We start from the raw sequence: 20343 nt of genomic DNA, 5'->3' as shown, positions 1-20343 counted from the left end.
CCAGGACTTATTAAGAGATGTCAAAACTGGTCTGGCTGCCCCCAGATATCATCTCAGGGTATAAAAGATGAAGGGCAAGGCAAGAAAGGAGAGTCTCAGAAGTCACTGGCAAAGCCTTCTGAGGGCACAGAGGTAATTACATTCTCTTCATAAGGAGGCAAGTGTGCTCTGCCTTCCCTCATGTCCATGCAGAGACAAAGCTAAAGTTATAAGAAGAATCACCTGCAAAATGTGGAAGATCCTGCAAAAGAGATTTTCCAAGATCAGGCAGCACACTTGATGATATGCCTTGTGTCTTTGTAAACAGGGAAAAAGATAATTGGAAAGAGTAAGGCTGAAAAAGGGCCCAAGATGGAGTATATGCTCTCTTGCCATTTGGCCTGGTAAGGGTGTGGAAGCTTCCTGTGAGTCAAGTGGGCACTTGAAAAGTTGATCAGGCTTGAGTCTGCTTGCTAGAATTTACTCAAATGTGGTTGAAGATCATCAGAGAAGACATAAAGTCCACAGGAAGAGCTGTTGCTGGTGGAAAGGAGTTAAGCCCTGACCTGATATCCTTCTTCATGGCGTGGCAGTGGAGGAAGCCCATGGGACTCCATGAAAACATTCATATTTATGCTTCATGAAAAACCCCAAATTTGAATGCCACATAGAGACCAGTCCTTTCTTTCGTCTCTTCAACTTGTTCTCCTCCCCTCCCTCTTCACTCTACTCCTCCCCTCTTACATTGTAAAGCTAGAGAGGCAGAGGCAAGAGATAGAAGTGACCCTGAAATGAACTGTACTTCATTTTGCCCCTCCCAGCCAACCTATTTCTTTCCAAGGTATTAGAGGACTTAAAGAACCAATTGTGACTCCAAGTCCTGAGTCAAAAGTCTAGCAGGCCATGAGGGAAGGAAAATCTTTCATGTTAATGTCACACTATAGTTTTCAACAGGATTGGCCTGCAGTTAAACAGACAAGTTAGAGAATCTGATTGAGAAATTATGTAACTGCTAGAAATAATTCATGGTTGATAATCAGTCATTTAATTCTTTGCTTATCCCATATCTGATCTAAGAAAGTCCAGTAAACCAGTTAAACATTCAAATATCAGAAGTACTCTAATTCAGTTGGAAAAAAAAAAAAATACCAGCTACTCATTCTACAATCATAATAAGTAGACCAAGGGATTTTTTTGATGAAAGTATTTGATTATTTGACTTCCCATAAGCAATCAGAAAATGAGGACCCACAGAAAGTGAATTGCCTTACAACTACTTTCTAGATTTCTGAGTTATTCCTGAACACAAATTGTTTAATGGTGACTCATCAAACAGGAGACATTTTTCTTCAGATCACTTTGTGTACTAATAATCTTCAGTCAGATTCAATCAGACTAGGCTGGTGATCATATAATGTGATTGCATGAGGATAACAGATGTTCTACACTGTAATCAAGGTCAAAATAACTGAATACTCAATATTTTTATACCTTGAGTGCCTCTGATCTGATTTTTTAAAATAGAAATTGACAGCAAATTTAAAGCCAATTTTCAATTTCCCATAGGAAGAGGAAGCTGAAAAATGTACAGATGGATCCAATTTTATTTTCTTGACAAAATTCCTATTCAAAATTTAATAAAAAAGCAATCAATTCAGTTAGACTTCACATTTCAATACTTCATTCACCATGTTATCACTTCTAACCTCTTAGAAGATTCAAGAGGCATTAAAATTTTAACAGGCAGGCATTAGAGGTGTTAGAGAAAAAAGAAGTATAATTGGTTAAGCAACAAAATTATATTGCCTTATTTTACTTGTTGATAAATGACCCATGATGGCCTGCAAATTAGTGTGAAGGATACCTCCATTAAACAGGGAGTGGAAACCTTGTGGATGCAGAATGGGATGCTTTGCCTGACCCAGGGAGAAGAGAAATTACCTGAATGAGAAGTGCTTTTGCTTCCCAGTTGGGTTTCTGACTGGCTGTGGCTGACTGGTGTGAGGTCTTGGCAGCCTTGGATTGGGGAGTCCCTTCCTGTAGGGTCAGTGCCTGCTGGCTTCTCAATATTTTTCATCTCCATTTCTTCATGATGGATCCAAAGATCAGGGGGTCGGAGGTCCTTCTGGCTGCCCTTCCTCTTGCCAACACTGTGGGTGGACCGTTTCCTATGGAACAAAGTTAGAAGACAAATGTGAAAGCCTCTATTCAACGGTCTTTCTCTCCTTTCTCAGTCAATTCAAGTTAGAAGCTAGGAAAGAAACAAAAGTACTCCCAGGGGGAAGCCTGTGCAGCTCAGGAGTTGGCAGACTTGTCTTGGCTGCCTTTCCTCTTCTCCCCTGGAGCTTCACCACATTGTAGGAGATGTGGTTCTGAATCCCAAGGGCCTCGGCTGCCTGCCAGGGCTCCTTACTCCAGCGTCATTGGCTGCAGATTCATGCACAAGGTGACAATGGGTTAGATGCAGCCATATGCCAATCTTTGGAGCTAGGCATAAGGTAACTGACTGCCACATCTGTTTAGGAGATAAATGTAGGAATTGCTTCAAAAGGGCAATCAGACATAAACGGCCAGAATTTGTGCCAACAGCCAAGCTTGGGGCTTAGAAGAAAGTATATTCCTCAGCTGTATGATTTAATGTAAATTGGGACGCTTCCTATTTGAAAACAAGAGGCTCATGAGGATATTCTTAGAAGAATAAAACACTTTTGCCTTGGCTTCACTACGTGTCTAGATCCAAACACAATGAGACTCATCCTTTGAAAAGAAAAGAATACAGTTTAGAGATGTGCTTCCAATGTCTCTAGCTTCTCCAGTAAGAATTCAGCAACCATATATTTTCTTTTCTCCGGGGCAATATGTTGGTTAGTAAGATTCAAATGCTCCCTTCATGCTAAATAAATTATCAAGATGCCCACCATCCTCTACAGCACGGGTCAGTATCTTTGGCCTACTGGCCAAATCCATCCATGCCTCTTTGGATAAATAAAGTTTTATTGGAATACAGCCGAGCTCATTTGTTTTTTGTGCTGCAACAGTAGAGATGAGTAGCTGAGACAGACACTGTGTGACCCGCAAACCTACATTTTTACTTGTTTTGCTGCCCTTTGCAGAAATCCATTTTGACACCTGCTCTGCTGTTTAATAATTTTTAAATTTCCACTTGTAGCTCTATTTCTTTTCAAATAATAATATCTCTTATAAGACAGAATTCACTCAAATAAAAAATACCTTCTGCTAGAAGCCCAGAGAAGCCCCTCATTCTCACACTCTGCGTTTACAATGAATCCGTTCTGATAATACCTGTTGTCCATGGTGGCTAAGTGGTTCAAGCACGCTACTTAAAATGAAAGCCCTGAGTAGACTGTGCAAGGCCACTGAGAATGACTGGTTTTCCAATCGCTGAACGAGAAGGTTTGCATATATTAGGCAATGGATACATGTTTGTTGGTTGGATTTGCTGGGTTTCCCCTAACATTCATTTTCCTCTTTCTTGAAGTATACTGGTGACGATTAGGAAAAAAGACCTTCTTATCTATCTTGTGCTTTAGGAGAGAAATAATAGTGTTTTCTACTCTAATATTTTCCTATCAACTACTGGAACTTTGCTGATTTCCTGGCAGCAGCCCCACACTGTCTCTAGACAATGGTGTATAATGACTCCTGGATCATTTTTTATGTCTAAGATAATAACTCACTGCCAACCGTCCATTCCCCAAATTCATTTCCTTACAATTCACCTGCCCACAGAAAACCAATCCACCACTCACACTGAGTGCTTTCTGTGATTCACCTTAGGCGACTTCTCAGAAGAATTTAACATCATTCTCAAACTTGAGGTTTTGCCCTGTTATGTCTCTTTCTAACAGATGAAAATGCTAAATAGCTTTAACCCCTGTGACCATGAGACTGCACGCAGAAAAGTACCAGCTCCCAAACCCAAACAATATAAGTGACACATCTTATGATAACTCATTATTAGTCTGTGGCAAAAAATTTGTCAAAGTTTTCTTGAAACTAAAAGTAAATTAGGAATTTTGTTTACCCCTTAATTACATGCATTCCTCATTCATTCATTCACTCATTCACTCATTCATTCATTCATTCATTCACCCGTTCCTAGGACCTCATTATCAAGCAACTCTGGGGGTGTTCTTCTAAAAAAAGAAAGTTCCAAACCTGGGCTGAGGAGGAACCTTTTTGCTGTAATTCATAGCCTCCTTCTGGGAAGAAATTAGCATTCCTGATAAAATGCTTAAGCATTTTTCTGATAGATTTTAATCAGGTCAAGACCTCTTTCTGAGATATTACTTACCCACTCAGCTCTCAGTCAAGAATCTAAAGGTCTCTATATGGACCTTTTTCATTTTTGTATATATTCTATTAATGACCCTCTTACCATTTTTGTTTCCTCTATTGCTGCTTATTAAGAAAAATCTTTGGTCTTAGAGAGCCGTTTCCTCACTCACAGCAGGTTTGTATAATGAAACTGGGACGGGCTTGTCACTAAATTGTCTGAAATTTGTATTAAACCTATAGGAACAGCTGTCATCCTGACCTGCCCATCTGCCACTTTCCTGACGTGACTGCTCCGCCCACCAGTTTCTCTATCTCACTTGTGGAATCTTCAAAGCCCGTCTGCGGAGATGCCTAGTGCGGCGATTCTGAATCAGCGGCATCAGCATAAGCTTGGCAGAAGTGCACATTCTCGGGCCCCACCTCAGACCTACTGAACCAGAAATTGGAGGGTAGGCCCAGCATGCTGCACTTTAACAGCCCTCCAGGTGATTCTGATGCACCTAAAGTTTGAGGAGCACTGTCTCAGTGAATTGTTTTATTTTGTTTGTTTTCACTTGAAAGCTGGTTTTTCTATAAGATATCAAATATTTCACATTTAACACACTGCCCTCCCATATATACCTTTGCCCACAGGTATCCGTGATCTTTCTGCTTCCAAAAATTACTGTAGGATAGGAGTACCTCTTCCCATCCCCTGAGTTCTTTAATAAAGTTAGAACAAGGAATTCACCAAGGCTCACTGCTATCACCTTCTCATACCATGGCAGTTTCCACAGCATAATCAAGCAATGGAATTTTGCTTTTGTTTTGTTTTATTATATTTTTTATTTATTTTACTTCCACCCAGAACACCTCCACAATCCTATTTACTTACAAACTACTTATTTTTTACGAGTCCCTTCAAGCCTCTTTCCTTCAGGCAGCCTTCCTAACTTAGGTCAATGTGATCTTAGAATATAAAAAACATTTCCCTCACCTCTCTCTCTGTATCACTTGCCTTTGCATTTGACCTTCATTTGTCAAATTGAGCTAGCTGGCCACTTCCTGTGTGTTACTGGAGCAAACTCTGCTTCCCTCACTTCTCCAACATCATCCACTGTTTTACAACAATTATTTCTCATGTATTTATGTATTTATTCAGTGAAAATTTATGGAATATCAACTATGTCTCAAGAAATGTGCTAAGTACCAGAAATGCAAAGATGGGGGAGACACTGAAAGTTTAATAAAAAAGTATTTAAAAATAGCTTGGCTTCTGCAAATAGTTGCATTGTTGGAGTGACGAGTGCCTTCAGGGACAAGGTAGAAAATAAGGTCAAAAAGTAGTAAATGGGAACTTAGTCACAGGAGGTCTTGCCTCCAACATAAACATTTTTAATAGTACCAGGAGATCAGTGAGGAATTGCCAAGAGATTTTTAAGTAAAGAATTAATATTTGCCAGATTTGCTACCTTACATGATGCAGATCACATATTAAGCATGTAATCATTATCTGAATTGAATAATAATTTCCCATTATTGACTTGAAAGTATTTTTGCAAGATTCTTTTCAGATTCTTTGTTCATCCACCTGTTTCTTACTTTGCACATAACCTAAGATTCTAAGGGGAGTTTCTTTCCTTTTCACTTTTAATCAATAATCAATATGCAAGTGGGTAAGAACCAACCTTGATTGAGTGTCCATTGTATTCAAGACATTGAAGGGTTAAACTATTACTATCATCTCATAGATTGTTTTGCCATATTGCAATAAATTATCCAGCTCCCATTTCCAGTTTGTGGTAGGCATCCTCTGCTCAAGTTGTTTGTGGGAGGCAGACATGTGAAGAACTCTATAATAATTCTGATAGTCAGATGGAGGCCAAGATCTGACGGGAGCATGAGGCCTGAACACTATCCTCCCAGGGCTTGGGGAAGGCCTCAGGAAGGAAGGAGGCCTGAACCAAGTGGCAAGAGATGATTACCAGTTAACCAGAAAAGATATGGTGGGAAGATCTTCCTCAAGTATAAACCTCTTCACCTTTCTCAATCCAAACCTTTTCCAAAGGTTTCTAGTCTCTTAATTCTCTTTGTTGATTATCCTCATTCTGTTAACTACTATTAAGAACAAGAGAAAAATGAAAATCTCTATTAGAAATCCAGGGCTCAATGTATATAGAGAGCAGTCCTCAATAACGAAATGAAGAAAAACAGATTAAAAATCTGAATAATAAACAGATTAAAAATCAGAAATAACGAGAGAATTTTCTTTTGTATTTTTTTCTATTAATATATATAAACAAAGAGACCAAGATGAATGCCAATGGATATGTCACTGAAGAAAGATATTTAAAACAGATGTGTGAAAACGTGCCAAGTACATATTACAGGTGGGGAAGAACCAAAGTGAAAGAAGCTCAGGATCTACAACTAACTTTATTTAGGGTTTTCACTCATCCATGCAATCATTTATTCATTCATCTATTTCCTAATTTTATAAACAATACCCAGGGCTCAGCCTCTATCCTTTATAAATAAAACCTTTAAACTCTTATCTAAGTGCTTGGTGTGGGATTTGAAACAAATTGAGAGTTACTCAAAATGATGTCAAATCCCATTTATGCTCATTAAGACTATTCTTTTCTCAGTGGAGAAACAAAATATTTCCAGGAATCATTAGGTCAATATAACCCTCAACCTTCCTACTCAAAATGATGAAAATTGAAAAAAAAAAAAGGGCTATGCCCAGTGTTATTAATTTAATTTCATTAATTTAGGGAATGAATTGATATTCTTAAGATAATCATGAAGTAGGCAAAGCTTGTTTTTGACACTCCCTCATGTTCCTTTTATGTGAATTCACCTCAACTTAACTTCAGAGACCTGGCGTCTTGATACTCTACTCTTTCATCTTTGCAGAACCCCTTTCCTGGTAACAGGGACCAGGAAATTGTTCAAGGCCATAAATATAGTTATTTTTCCCCAGAGCCTTCTAAGTGCCCAGCAGTCTGGAAGGTTGTGTGGGGATTATGTCTACTCAAAATGCTTACACAAGAGGCTGGTCCTGTTAAGTTTCTTCTATTCAGTTACTCATTTGGGCACAATCAAACAGCACACCAGCTATCACCAGCTTTGAAACAATCCAGTACCATAAATACAGCTGGATATAAAATGTGTTCTGCCACAGCAATACATTAAATACAAAGGCTGCATCTCTACACTTTCTATGACAATTTTATTTAGTGTGTACATCTTCCTCAGGTCCTGTTTCAAAATGTCTCACTCCAGAGTGCTCAACGAAACATGAGAAATCAGCAAATAGAATTATAGGAGTTTTCAAAGGAAAGAAGAGTGAAGGCTGAGGTATTAACAAGAGGAAAAGGGAAAATGATTTGTTAGAGAATCTTCATCTAGCAATGTGTGTAGTATATAGTTGTCAAACTAGCCAGCATCATACCTGAGGCAAAAAAAAAAATCAAGGTAAGAGAACTATTACACCCAATCCATTCAGAGTGGGAGAGAATGTAGCTGAAAGACATATCAAGTTGGATTTGAAAAGGACTAGCAAGGTAAAGAGGTAGAGAATGATCAGGGATTACTGCTAATTCCCCCAACTGGTTGGCACAAGTTTGGTATGCTTATTATGGGATGCTGCTGGAAGACAATAGGCAACCTTTCCCTTCTAGACTTTGAACTTTAATGCATCATTCTCTGTATGTGATAGAATCTAGAGCTGCAGAATATGAAAACATTTTTAAACTCCTCAAAATTTTACCTTTTTGCCAATTAACCAAAAGCCAGGATGTTTAAATCATTTAAAATTTCTGGAATCTCTCTTCTTTCCTCACTGTTATCTGCAAATTAAAAACCCTGTAGTGTTGTAACTACGTTGGGTTTGGTCCTCTATATTTAGTCAATCATTCAACAAGCCTTGATTCACTGCAGCTGGGCCTCCTTGGCCAAGAGTGAAAAGGACATAGTAGGGAGCGCATTTCTCCAGTCATTTGGAGGAAATATATCTCCAACCTTATAGCCATGGCTGCAGAACCTGCCATACATAGGGACTGGATGGAGCCCAAGCTCGAAATGTTAAGGAACGCCTGCCCTCCCTCGAAAGAAGAAGCTGGCCCCGAGAAGTAAAAGCTAACAGAAAAGCAAAGTAGAGCCTATCACTAAATCTGCCAAGACTAGACCTCTCTCATCTAAGTTATGGGCCTGGAATGGACAAAAGGCAACACTTCGCCAGGGTCAGGGGATAAGGAACACGCCCTTGTTCTTTGTTTCTGAAATACGAAAGAACACGGGAAGACAGCCTTTGCAAATAGAGCCCCAAATCGTGGTCCACAGGTCAACTGGGGCCTTCTCTCCACCCAGGAACTGACTGCTACCTACTTTCTCTGCTGAGCTGAAGAGCGCCGAGTGCAAATCACGGCCACGATCACCACCACCAGCACTGTGATGGCGCCAACGGTGACGACGACGATCACAAGCAGGTTGCTGTTCTTCTGAGGAGTGACGCTGCCATGCGGCGGGTGCATCTGCCCAATGGGAGGCTCTGGGAAAACAGAGGCAGAGGTTCAGTTAAGGGAGATGTGGGCCCTCCGGGGTTGATCAAGCTCTGTCCAGATGTGAAGAGTTTCTACCATGATAGGAAGACCTGAAGCTGAAAAAAAAGCACTGAAAAATGAGAGAAGAACTAAGCTGTCGACCCAAGAGAAATGAAGACATATGTCCATGTAAAACATGCTCATGAACGTTCAAAGCAGCATTATTCACAATAGCAAAAAAAAAAAAAAAAAAAAGAAAGAAAATAACCCAAAAGTCCATCAACTGATGAATGGATTAAAAAATGTGGTATATCCGCAAAGTGGAATATTATTCATTCATAAAAAGGAGCCAAGTGCTGATACATGCAACCACATGAATCAGATTTAAGAGTATGCTAAGTGAAAAAAGCCAGACACAAAGGTTACATATTGATTCCCTTTCTATAAAATGTCTGAAATAAGCAAATCTATAGAAACAGAAAATAGATTTTCCTTTGCAGAATGGGGAGATGGGGAGCTGACTGTTGAGGGGTATGTGGTTTGTTTTGGGGGGGATGAAAATGTTCAGTAATTAGATAATGGTAATGGTTACACAAGCCTCTAAACTGTACATTTTTAGAGGGTGAATTTATGACATGTGAATTACATGTCAATATTATAAAAAAATAATTAAGCTATTGTATTGAATGGAAAGGAGGGGAAGGGAGAAAGGCTGCAATTTTGTGGCTTAAGTATTCCCATGTGATAAGAACCAGAGAAGGTTGTGGTTTACTGGAAAATACTGTCTATTTGATGTTAAGATGAACTATTTGACACAATGCATTTCCATTCCTTTTATGAAGCTGTCAATCACATATAATTCTCAACCCATAAAAGGTATATGAATCTAATTTAATGCATCCAATGGGTTCAGGAGAGTTTCATAAAGTCTTGATATCAGTACACTGCAGTAGAAAATATTTAGGTAAAACTTATAGAAGAGGACATTTTGATAAATTGCTTACCTAAACAGGAATGACTAATGACCTTTTAAATAGCTCTCTTGAAACCCTCAGTCAGCAATAATATTCCATACATGTTTGTCATTAAAAGCTACAAATAAAAAAGTGAATGTTTGCTTATTATTTTATTTAGAAGTCAATTTAGAAAGTAGCAGAAAGAAATGATTTTGGATGTTTTCCTAGACCTAAGTCTGAAATTTGTTTCTTGAATTTTATTTCTGTATTAGCTTTCTATGCCTTGAACAAAATATGCCTTTTGAGCCTCAGTGTCTTCTGTAAAATGGAAATAATAATACCATATATAGCTTCAGTCAAAATTAGAGCAAATATGCAAAGTCACCATTTCAGTGCCTGACACAGAGTCAGTGCTTATAATATTATTATCTTACTAAACAATAAATAAAGTGTTGCATAAGATTAAGTTACCAGAGCTTTTGGGATCCTTCTGCTATGGTCTTCCTAATTAAAAAATCTTTCAAAATAATATTCAACATGCAAAGACAAGTAAATGCCATCTCACAAATGAATACAATAACCCAATACTTACCTCAAAATAGAAACAATGTCTCCTGACTGGTTATTTAAGAATCATTGCTTTTAAAAAAGAATAGTCACTTAAACCTAAATAAATTATCTATGACTCACTATTGGTAGAAAATTAATAAGCACCTCTGATAAAACTTGACTCTCAGGAGAGAAACTCATCAAAAGTTTTAAATAGCACTTTATGTTAAAAGATTCTGATTACAAACGAAAGAAATAAGATTTCCTTGAAGTAACTTTCACATTTACTAGAAAGGCATGGGGCAAGTAAGGAAAGGTCAGAACTTTCTGTATTATAGTTTTACTTATTAATTAAAAAGTCATTTTACAAAAGTATCTTAATATGCCCTTTCTTGACTTAATAAATTAATTTATTGGAATAAATTAACATATAATGAGAGAACTTTCAATAGAGACAGTGGGAATCTCATGGATTTTTATTAGCCTGGTTTAAATTTAACAGCTTGCCATTTCTCACAAACTTAGTTTGAGTCACTTACAGGGACACACTTTATGATTTCTACTCCTCTTTCTTTCTTTCCACCCTGGAGGACATCATGTTTTATGTCACAAAATAGTGGTTTGGGATCCTGCTGAGCATTTGTGAGATTATATTGATGCTGTTTGCCTTGGGAGAATTCTGGTTCATGAGGACTCTCATTATAAACCTGTGATTCCAGGTCTTTACGCCTTTCTCATACAGGTTCCCATCAGTTTAATCTGGTATAGGTCTTTCATTAATTTTTGAATCCCAATTCAAAGGCTAAATAATCAGAATATTTGACATTGACTGTGCAGTTAAAGTCAAGTGCAATGGTGCTTTAGATATATCTAAATACATCTATCAAAAGACTTCTCCAAATTGTGAGAACTTTCAGAGCTTGTGAACCTAGATTAGGGCAATTAGGGGTCTAGGAGACAGTCCGACTTTAGAAGGGACAAGGTGGCGTTTACCCTGTTTCAGACTTCAGTGAGGAAGCTACCTGGTGTAATTCAAAGGTTTGCGTTTGAAACCTCACCCCATGATTAACTTGATGTGACTCCTTTGTAAAGTCAGACTAATGTTATCTATCCGAGGGCACTATGATTATTTTATAACATAATGGATACAACCCACCTACCATAGGCCCTGATGCAGAGTTGGCTCTCAGTAATCATTAAGATGAGTCTCAATATATTTCATCCTATGTGACTTTTTAAATTTGAAGAAAAAAATACTGTACTATACCATAATGAATCTCTTCCCTGATGTTAGCATAATACCGTGACTATTATATGGCTGAGTAATCAAGAATTAGTAAGTTCCATTAAAATCAGAGGGTAAAGGACATAATTTTTAAAAATCACATGGGCATTCCATCCATTTTTTGCCTTCATGATGTTTGAGCACAGTAAAACATTTCATTCCTTTTTTCTACTAAATTTGATATAAGCAAAAATATATTTTTAATAATGTGATAGTCTAGAGTTTTAGTAAAGATTGTGAAAATCATTTTAGTAACATTTAATTTGTGTAATACTTTACAGTCTTCAAAAATATTTTAGCTTATCCCATTTTAACTTCATAAATGCCCTGCAGAAAGTTCATTGACAGACAAGGACACTGAGTGTTTAATTATCCTGTAGACATCAAGGGAGGTTTTGAATCCAGGTGTCCTGACTTATTTGGAGGCTCTGACCCATTGCCACAATGGGTGTGCCCTAATAACTGCACAATATCAATAGGCAGGTAATCAATGTGAACATAGGAATGACAATTTCAGTTCTGAGGAAAGAAACAGATCCAATGAAAGCTTCTATTTAGGTCTTAACTTCTCTTTCACAATTACTGTCTTCCCAGATAATAGTTTCCTTATTACTGGAAAGCTTTGATCTCAAGATATGTCTTAATAATTTCACAAGTCTTTGAATTTGAACAAAAATTCATATGACATTGAACATTTCAGAGTACCTCCCCAGACAAAGTTACTTTAGTCAATCAGACAGAAGAGAACACGAAGATAGTCCAGCCCCATGTTCCTTAAAATGAGATGTTAATCAGGGGGAAAAGTTCCTTGGTTGATTAACTTGAAAACATGTTTCTTTCCTCATATCTCAGAATTTTAAACATGTTCATGTGAACTGTGAATTTCCAGGATGGTTGGGGCGGGAATGGTAAAGAATATATTCAATTATTCCATAAAGAGGTACTAATGATCCATTTAGGTGCTGGGGATACGGCATTGTCACCCAAAAAGGCGTTATCCTTGACCTCATGGACTTTACAGCTTAGAGGAAAAAACAGATATTAAACAAATAAAGGAGCAAAAAATACAAAAAAATTAAATTATAATTGACTCTAAAAAGAAAAGTAGAAGAGTTCCTAGAAGATATAGCATAAGGATCTAATGGTCATTGGGTGAGCAAGTCCATGAAAGAGCTAATAAAGGAAATTATGTTTAGGTTGAATCATAGAGGACTGTTATGAGTTGGTTCCTGTTTCTATGTAAGGCAACAGGAACTGGGATGAGCTTGGAGTCCTGAAGGAACTAAAAGCAGTTACTATGTCTAGAATCTTGGCAGTAAAAGGGATAATGGCACAAAAGGAGGCTAGAAAGAGAAACAGGGTCTGGGTCAGACAGAACCTTGTAGATAATATTCAGGGTTTAGGATTTTATCCTAAGGGCAATCACAGACTATCTTAGGTTCTCAGCAAGGAAATGCCATACTTGATTTGTTTTAAGAAAACCTCTCTGGCCCCTGTGTGGAAAGCAGCTGGCTGTGGAAGAGAGACCAATTAAGAGTAAATTGAAGTTTTCCAGGTAAGAGATTTGACAGTTTAAACTGAGGTGGTGGCAATCGCAATCAAGCGAAGTGGACAGTTACACAATACAGTTTGAAATTAAATGAACAAAACATGGCTTGGATATGGGGGAGGAATGAATGACAGAAATCAAGTTCCGGCTTAAGTAACAGGCCTCATGCTTTAAAGAGAAAGAGGGTAAAGGGCAGGTTCAGTGAGGACAGAAGCAGAGTTTGGTCCTGAATACATCAGGGTTGAGATCCTGAGATAAATGTTGAAGAGGCAGCTAGGTTTGTGCTGAGATAAAAATTTGGGAGTTGGCATACAGATGAAATATGAAGCTCTGGGAGAGGATGAGATCACCAAAATCAAGTGCACAGTGAGCAGAGCAGCTTTCTCAGGACTGAGACCTCTAGTGTACAGGGAAAAAGGGAGCACCTTAAAGAGAAATGAGTAGTCAATCCAGTTTCCCCAGGCTTATCTGACAGTGGAACACTTCTGTTTGTCAGAGCTTCTCATGAGATCCATATGCCCTGCAATAACCTTTGGGAAATGATAATCTAGCTCAGTGGTTCTCACCTGGGGAGTTTTTGCCTACCAAGGGAAAATTTGGCAAAATGCCTAGAGATATTTGTGGTTACCACAATTTGGTGTTGGGGGAAGTGGTGTTGGGGGAAGTGGGCCATCTAAATGCCAGGGACACTGCCAAACACCCTAGAATGCATATGGCCAGCCTCTGACAACAAAGAAATGTAGATAGCGCTGGGATGGAGAAACCCTTATCTAGTTTAATACCTTGAATGTTCAGATGAAAAACTGAGATCGAAAGAGTTTAAATAACTTGATTATGGTCTCATAGTATGAATCCCTGTACAGTGAGACCTACAAGGGGGGTTTGGGATTAGTCTGGGACTCTTAGAATCCTTTGGAGATGATAATAGGTGGATGGGTAGGTGAGCACAAACTTCTGAGCATGGGAATGGAAGCTGTGACCCTGGACCATTTGATTTCCTTTCTATCATGGAAATGGCTGTAAAGTTTTATTCCCTGTCTTTCCTTTTGGCATTAAAATGTCTGCTGAATATAGCATGAGTATATTCTAATAGTTTATCAATCTCAGAATGATAATTTCATGCAAATATAGGAAGAGCTTTATGCACATATCACTTAGATTATTTAAAATGCTATTGTTCCCTGGAAAATACAAAATGTTTCTGAAAACTAGAGGGAAAGCCATGACCATTTCTCCTAAACACAGAGTCAAGTCAGTTTTCATGCAGTACTTAATACAATTCTGAATGTGAAAAAATAATATCGATTATAAATTTTTATTAATAAGAGTATGCCAAAGTGAGCTTTTCATGCTTAATTTTCAAATTTGAAGTCAATAAAACAATATTTTAAAAGGGCTTATAGGTCTTTTAACCAAACTTTTTAAACTAATTTTGCATGTTAGACAGTGACCAATCAAAAGAGGTGGTGTTATCTTCTCAAAGGAGAAAAGCAAGAGTAAGCTGAAGTAATTTTTACAGTTCATTCATAGAAATAGAGAGTATAAAATTATATTTTCAGGAGTTGAAGATTTTCTTCCTTAAGAATATGGGAATTGAATGCATCATAAAAGAAAAATACTACCATATCTCCCATATTAGGTTTGGTTCTACTTGCCATCAGAAAATTATTTAAGATGCATCTTCAGTCTCCACAATTAAATTTAGGACTTTCCCCTACAAGACTAAACATGAACTATAGCACTGTTTTTCTTTATGTGAATTCCAAGAGTGCATTTTAAAAAGACTGACATGCTGTAAGAGAAAGTAAATGATTAGTGAGTTTTAAATTTATTTGCAACTGATTTGAGTATCCCAACAATTAAGCCATTATTTTATATGACTATCTACACTATTTTCAAGGATGAATCCAGCAAATATAGGGAGAGACAGGGAACCTCTTTAATTCTGTCAGTCTAAGGAGAGATGAATGAAACTTCCATGGTATACCAAGTTTAAAAACACAGATACAAAACTGTTCTTGTTGCTGCATCTTATTTTCGAAGGGTGACGTGGAAGTTTGTCAGGGACCTCACTTGCACATCTAATTGGAAAATGTATCTCATTCTTAAATCATAAGACATTAGCAGATTTCTAAATGGGAACTGGGGATTTCAGGGGCTTTTACTAATTTGCTTGTAATTGCCCCAGCTAAAGTCAAATTACATATTTACCATCATTTGTCTACTAGCAAAATAGAATAGGAAACATTAAATTTGTCCTCCACTATCCATCCCTCTCTGTTGTTATCTAGTCACCCTAATCAGCCAAATGACCCAAAATAATTTGTTGTTCAGGTAGGGATTCTAAAAATTTCAGGTGCTTTGTTCATTTATTCATTAAATATGAAATCCCTAAAACATCATTAAGTGATGCAGAAAATTGGGGTAGGGGCGGGCAATGTTGGCAACCTATTAAATCGGTTCATAACTACTGGATGCCATTAGTCTATTTTATCTTCATGGATTTCTCCTGTGAGATAATACACATCAGGTCAAGTTTAATTACAAATATATTTTTGCTAGGAATCTGAAATTGAAAGAATAAAAAGGATAACACGACTCATTGCTCTCAATTACTGTCATTCTCATCATTTGAGATCTGACTCCTATGAAAAGGAAAGTTCTTGCTGACTTACCTGTAAAGTCTAATTATGGCTGCAATGTCTTTTTAATCAAAAAATTTCAGTTTTATTTTGCAGGGTCAGTTCAAGTAGCCAGAATAAAACTCGTAAACTCTAAAATTAGTATTGTGAAATTTAGCAATCCAAAATCCCAGTTAAATTGGAATCCTTTCTAATTACCTATGCATAAGTCCTTTGATATGCATATGTATATTGAGATGCATATATACTTTGAGATACTTATGTACAGTAAGGTGGGAATATCTGCAATATTTCTCTTTTATCTCAATCTATCTCTGAACAGATAATTAGAACTAACTCAATTTAATTAGGCCCCCTGTATTTTAGCTGCTAACTCTGGCAGCCCTATCTGAGATTGGTGTCCTTTAGGACATGCAGTTGAAGAGAGTACAGAGTTCTGTTTCTGTGTCATATTATTTGTTACAATACACATAACCACTGCTCAGTGGAGGGTGGACGCTCTGAGGGGATAAATGATCTTTCTCAATTATCCATTACTATTTTCTCTTTAATTTCTAAGTACTCTATCTTTTTAAAAAGTACTAGTCAGTGCCAGTATAGATAATCATGCCCTTATCTGGGGGTGAATTCCAAATTGAAATTCCCTATAGAAAAAACATCTTGAAATCAGCTTTGGTAGATGATTATCAATGGGAAAAAGTTAATTCCTCATATGGACTCCAAAACTTAGAATCTTTCTATTTCATGGTAAAAACATTACAATTAAGTTTTCCTACACAATTCTGCACAACTTCAACAACTACCCCAACCCCGACCTTGTCACATCCCAGGGATTTCTCATCCTCGTTTATCTTCCTGGAGTGTGTTTTTCTGCCTTATCTATCTGCAGAATTTGCCCTTTTCGATTTTTGTTCCTTTAGGAATTTCAGTCCTAAAGTTCTTTCAGACTTTATCCATAGATCATAAAAAATGTCCCACAAACAGTGAGAGCTTAGCAATGTTTGACAGACTGCTTGCATATGTGAAGTATATTTGGCATATTGTTGGAATTTAAGGTAAATTGGAAATGCGAGAGTAAGTGAATGAACTGCTTCCTGTGGAGAATACCCTTGATCTGTTTGCAGTCACAATATAGCCCTCATCTCACTTCCCTATTGTGAGCTCCCCAAACTGTCTGGACATATATTTGTGTATATTGGAGCTAAGGAGCTATCAGAACCAAGCATTAGCTAATAGAGCTCTCAAATTTGAATACCTACAGAGGACAGAAATGTTACATAAATGAAGGAAAATGACCCATGTAAAAACCAGAGGAAGTGGTGAGGATTGTAGCAATCTAGGGAGAACATCCTGGAGACAGCCTTAGAGAGACTTGATTAGAATGCATTTAGGAAGGTTAAGCCTGAAAAATGGAACTAGTCTCCATTTAAATAGCAGGCATGAAAAGCACTGGAGGGTATGCCTTGCAACTTGAAAAGATATAGAAATATGTTCCTGAGTCTGCCATTGGCCAGAGGAGAGGGAACCCAACCTCTAGGCTTGGACTCAAGCATCTGATTCATTCCACGGCTATATATATATACACACACACATAGCTGTCATTGGGGAAATGGATGTATTACATTGTCAGAGGTTATGATAGGAAATAATCACTTAACTCACACCCTCGTTCTAACTTCAGGCTCAGCAATCAACTTTTAGATCACAATTTTGGGTTCCCATCTGGATTTTTTAAAAAAACCCATCTGGATTTTTTAACAGGAGACCACCCAAATGAATATTTATCTGTTCAGTAATCAAATTTCTCATGAAAACCTGCTAAAGTGGTTAAATAAATACATGGTGTTATATTTATAAAATGTTAATACTACTCAGCAGCAAACACAAATGAAACAGAGCTATTTATAAATGCATGGCTAAAACTCAAAACAGTGTTAAAGAAACAAGCAAGTTGTAGCAGGATACATATAGTATGATACCATTTTTATAATTATAAATATGTTAAATAATATTACACTGTTTAAGGTTATATTTACATATGTAGTAGATGCCAAACTTAGGATGGTGGCTTTATCAGAGTTTGGAATGGAGGGAATGGTGAAGAAGCATGGTTAAGGCAGAGGCATACAAGAGATTTCAACTGTATTTTGAATATTTTATATCTTAACTTGGTGTTGCTGGGTACACATGTTTTCATCTTGCCTTTTTGAATATTTGAAATATTTTTAGTAAATGATGACAGCAAAAGTAATATATATACATATCTTAAATCTATAAAAGGGACTTCTCACACATACATGAGTCCTTTGGGAATCTGGTTTGTATTAATACATCCTTCTAAAATTTCCTATAAAATAAGATCCTAGGATGCAGCAGCCACATCAACCTGCTTCCGCTGTGCAGTTTTAGATATCACCTCCTTTTTTCATCCTCAAAGCCAATAGGTGTATGAATATATTCCACTAGAACTAACAGTAATAAATATATAATCCTGACAATGTGAAGGAAAATTAGCATTAAGGTGCTGGAGAATTTTGAAAAAGTGAATGTACTCTCCAGATTAAAAGGCCCAAGTAATTTTAATTTATGAAACTAAGTGGATTTCACTTCAAAGCACCATAGACATTGCTGTGTTTAATAAAATCAGAATTTTGGAAACATTTGAATGCAATATAACAACTTATATACATTATATACATATATGAAATGCTCTATCTTTGGACACCTCTAATTGACTCTGCTTTATGTAGATGTCAGCTCTCCTTGGGCTGATCTCCTGGTAGAATGTGCTAAAGGTTTTGTTAATAAATTATGTTTCTTACACATCCCCACTAAAACCCAAAGTCCAGGCTTCTTGCACCTGAAGTCAATAGAAAATTTACCACAGGAACTCCAGAAAACTTAATTAATATAACTAATGCAATAGAATCTAATTTATATACTTACCATTGAGAGTGCTTCTATCAATCAAATTAGTATCAACTGGCCAATACCCTCCATCTCCATGACGACCTGTTTATGGGGAAAACATGTCAGAATGTCAAGATTATGCACCATGAAGTCACAAATGAAAAGAATTAAAAAACAACAGGAATAAATATTTTAAAATACACATATAACTGAACAAAATTCTTTTGGCCACCTCAAAGAACACCTGAAAATATTAAGACGATTATGCCTTGTAGGAAAATCATTTTCTCACCATGTGTGAGAAAAACTCTGTCACAAGAATTGAAAAGAGCTAATTTCAGTTCCTCTTTGAGAAGTTGTCTTCCTCTTCTATTTTCCTAGACTTCATGTTAAAGTGTTTTAAGAAAGGTGCTGCATTGGTGTCAGCCTGCACATTGCTCTCCTGAACTTCCTGAAACATAAACGGCGCCAGGTCATGGTTCCTGGAGAGGCAGAGCTGGCCTCCCTTGTACTCTAGGAGGTCTTGCTCACACTGTGACCCCATTGAAATAGCTTTGTGGCAATCGTCATTATCATTTTACAAGGTGGCAGCACTTCTCATCGTATAACTGAGTTTTGAGCATTTTTTTTTGTTTTGTGCCAAACAATGTATCTGGGAATGCAAGATTAGATTTGGAGTAAAGGGTAAAAGCTATGCCACAACCTGCCTGGTCTGAATGTCTCTTACAAAAAATATTTCTTACAAAATATTTTGTAGAATATTTTCTACAAAAGAAAACTTTATTATCAGGTCATAGGACACAGTGCCTTCTGTTAGGTTTATTTGTTTAACAGTTTTGAAAATAGCATTTAAGAGAATAGAAACAGAAATGATTATATTATCATCCAAATCTTTTTCTATTGATCTGGTTTTAGAATTGCAGTTTTTTGATTAAATGCTGAGTTCCAGAATGCCTATTAGGTGGACCATCTACAGAAAAACATTTATGAGTTGTATCTATATGGAAATGCACATTAGGGCCAAAGCTCCATTTTAGTTGCTTAGAAGGACGCTTTGTGACAGCAGTTATCATCAACTGGATGATGCAGAGGAAACCAACTGAGGCAGCTAGAATAGTATGTTATTTTTCTCTCATTTATGGATTTCAACTTTCTTCATCTTCATGAATTTCAAGTCCTGCTCTTGTGACGTGCTTTTGTATACCAAACACTCCCTTTATTAAAGCTTTCCCCAAACCTCATCATTGTATTTGCAAAAGAGCTGTGAAGGAACAACTTAGAATCCTGTTTCATATCTATACATTCACAATTTTTCAAAATTCTTCTGAGATTAATTCAGAGCTCAAGTTAGGATGCTAACAAGCAATTGAAAGAAATTAATCCAGTCTATGATAAACGTACTTAAAAGAGCTGACGGGTGAGGGGGTATTTCTAATGCACTCTTGCCCAGCACAAAATGGGAGGAAATTAGCTGCATAGGCCAATTTCGACCAAGAGGAAAGGAGAGTTACTAAAAGGCAGTTACCTCAAAGTGCCTAGATACGGGGCTTTCTGACTAGAAACACACACAAAAATATGGGGCTTCTCAAAAGATTTTTTAAAAAATGGATGTGTGAATGTGCTACATTTACCTTGGAAAAGATAGTCC

The 20343-nt window shown here is 37.2% G+C and overlaps 1 protein-coding gene across 6 annotated transcripts in view; it reads right to left on the bottom strand.

The window, feature by feature from the left end:
* DCC (DCC netrin 1 receptor) overlaps positions 1-20343 on the bottom strand; it is a 1130593-nt gene that overhangs the window by 62641 nt on the left and 1047609 nt on the right. For all 6 annotated transcript variants that reach the window (XM_058277746.1, XM_058277743.2, XM_058277744.2 and 3 more), the window contains exons 22-24: positions 18732-18797; positions 8650-8812; positions 1921-2147 (exon numbers count right to left, since the gene is read on the bottom strand). In XM_058277746.1, coding sequence (XP_058133729.1) covers positions 1921-2147; positions 8650-8812; positions 18732-18797 — 456 coding nt within the window. The remainder of the gene's footprint in view (positions 1-1920; positions 2148-8649; positions 8813-18731; positions 18798-20343) is intronic.

Source organism: Dasypus novemcinctus, chromosome 16, assembly GCF_030445035.2.
Source record: "Dasypus novemcinctus isolate mDasNov1 chromosome 16, mDasNov1.1.hap2, whole genome shotgun sequence".
In the NCBI taxonomy this organism is placed as follows: domain Eukaryota; kingdom Metazoa; phylum Chordata; class Mammalia; order Cingulata; family Dasypodidae; genus Dasypus; species Dasypus novemcinctus.
Note: the sequence above shows the minus strand (reverse complement) of the source record. Positions and strands in the feature narration are given on the sequence as shown.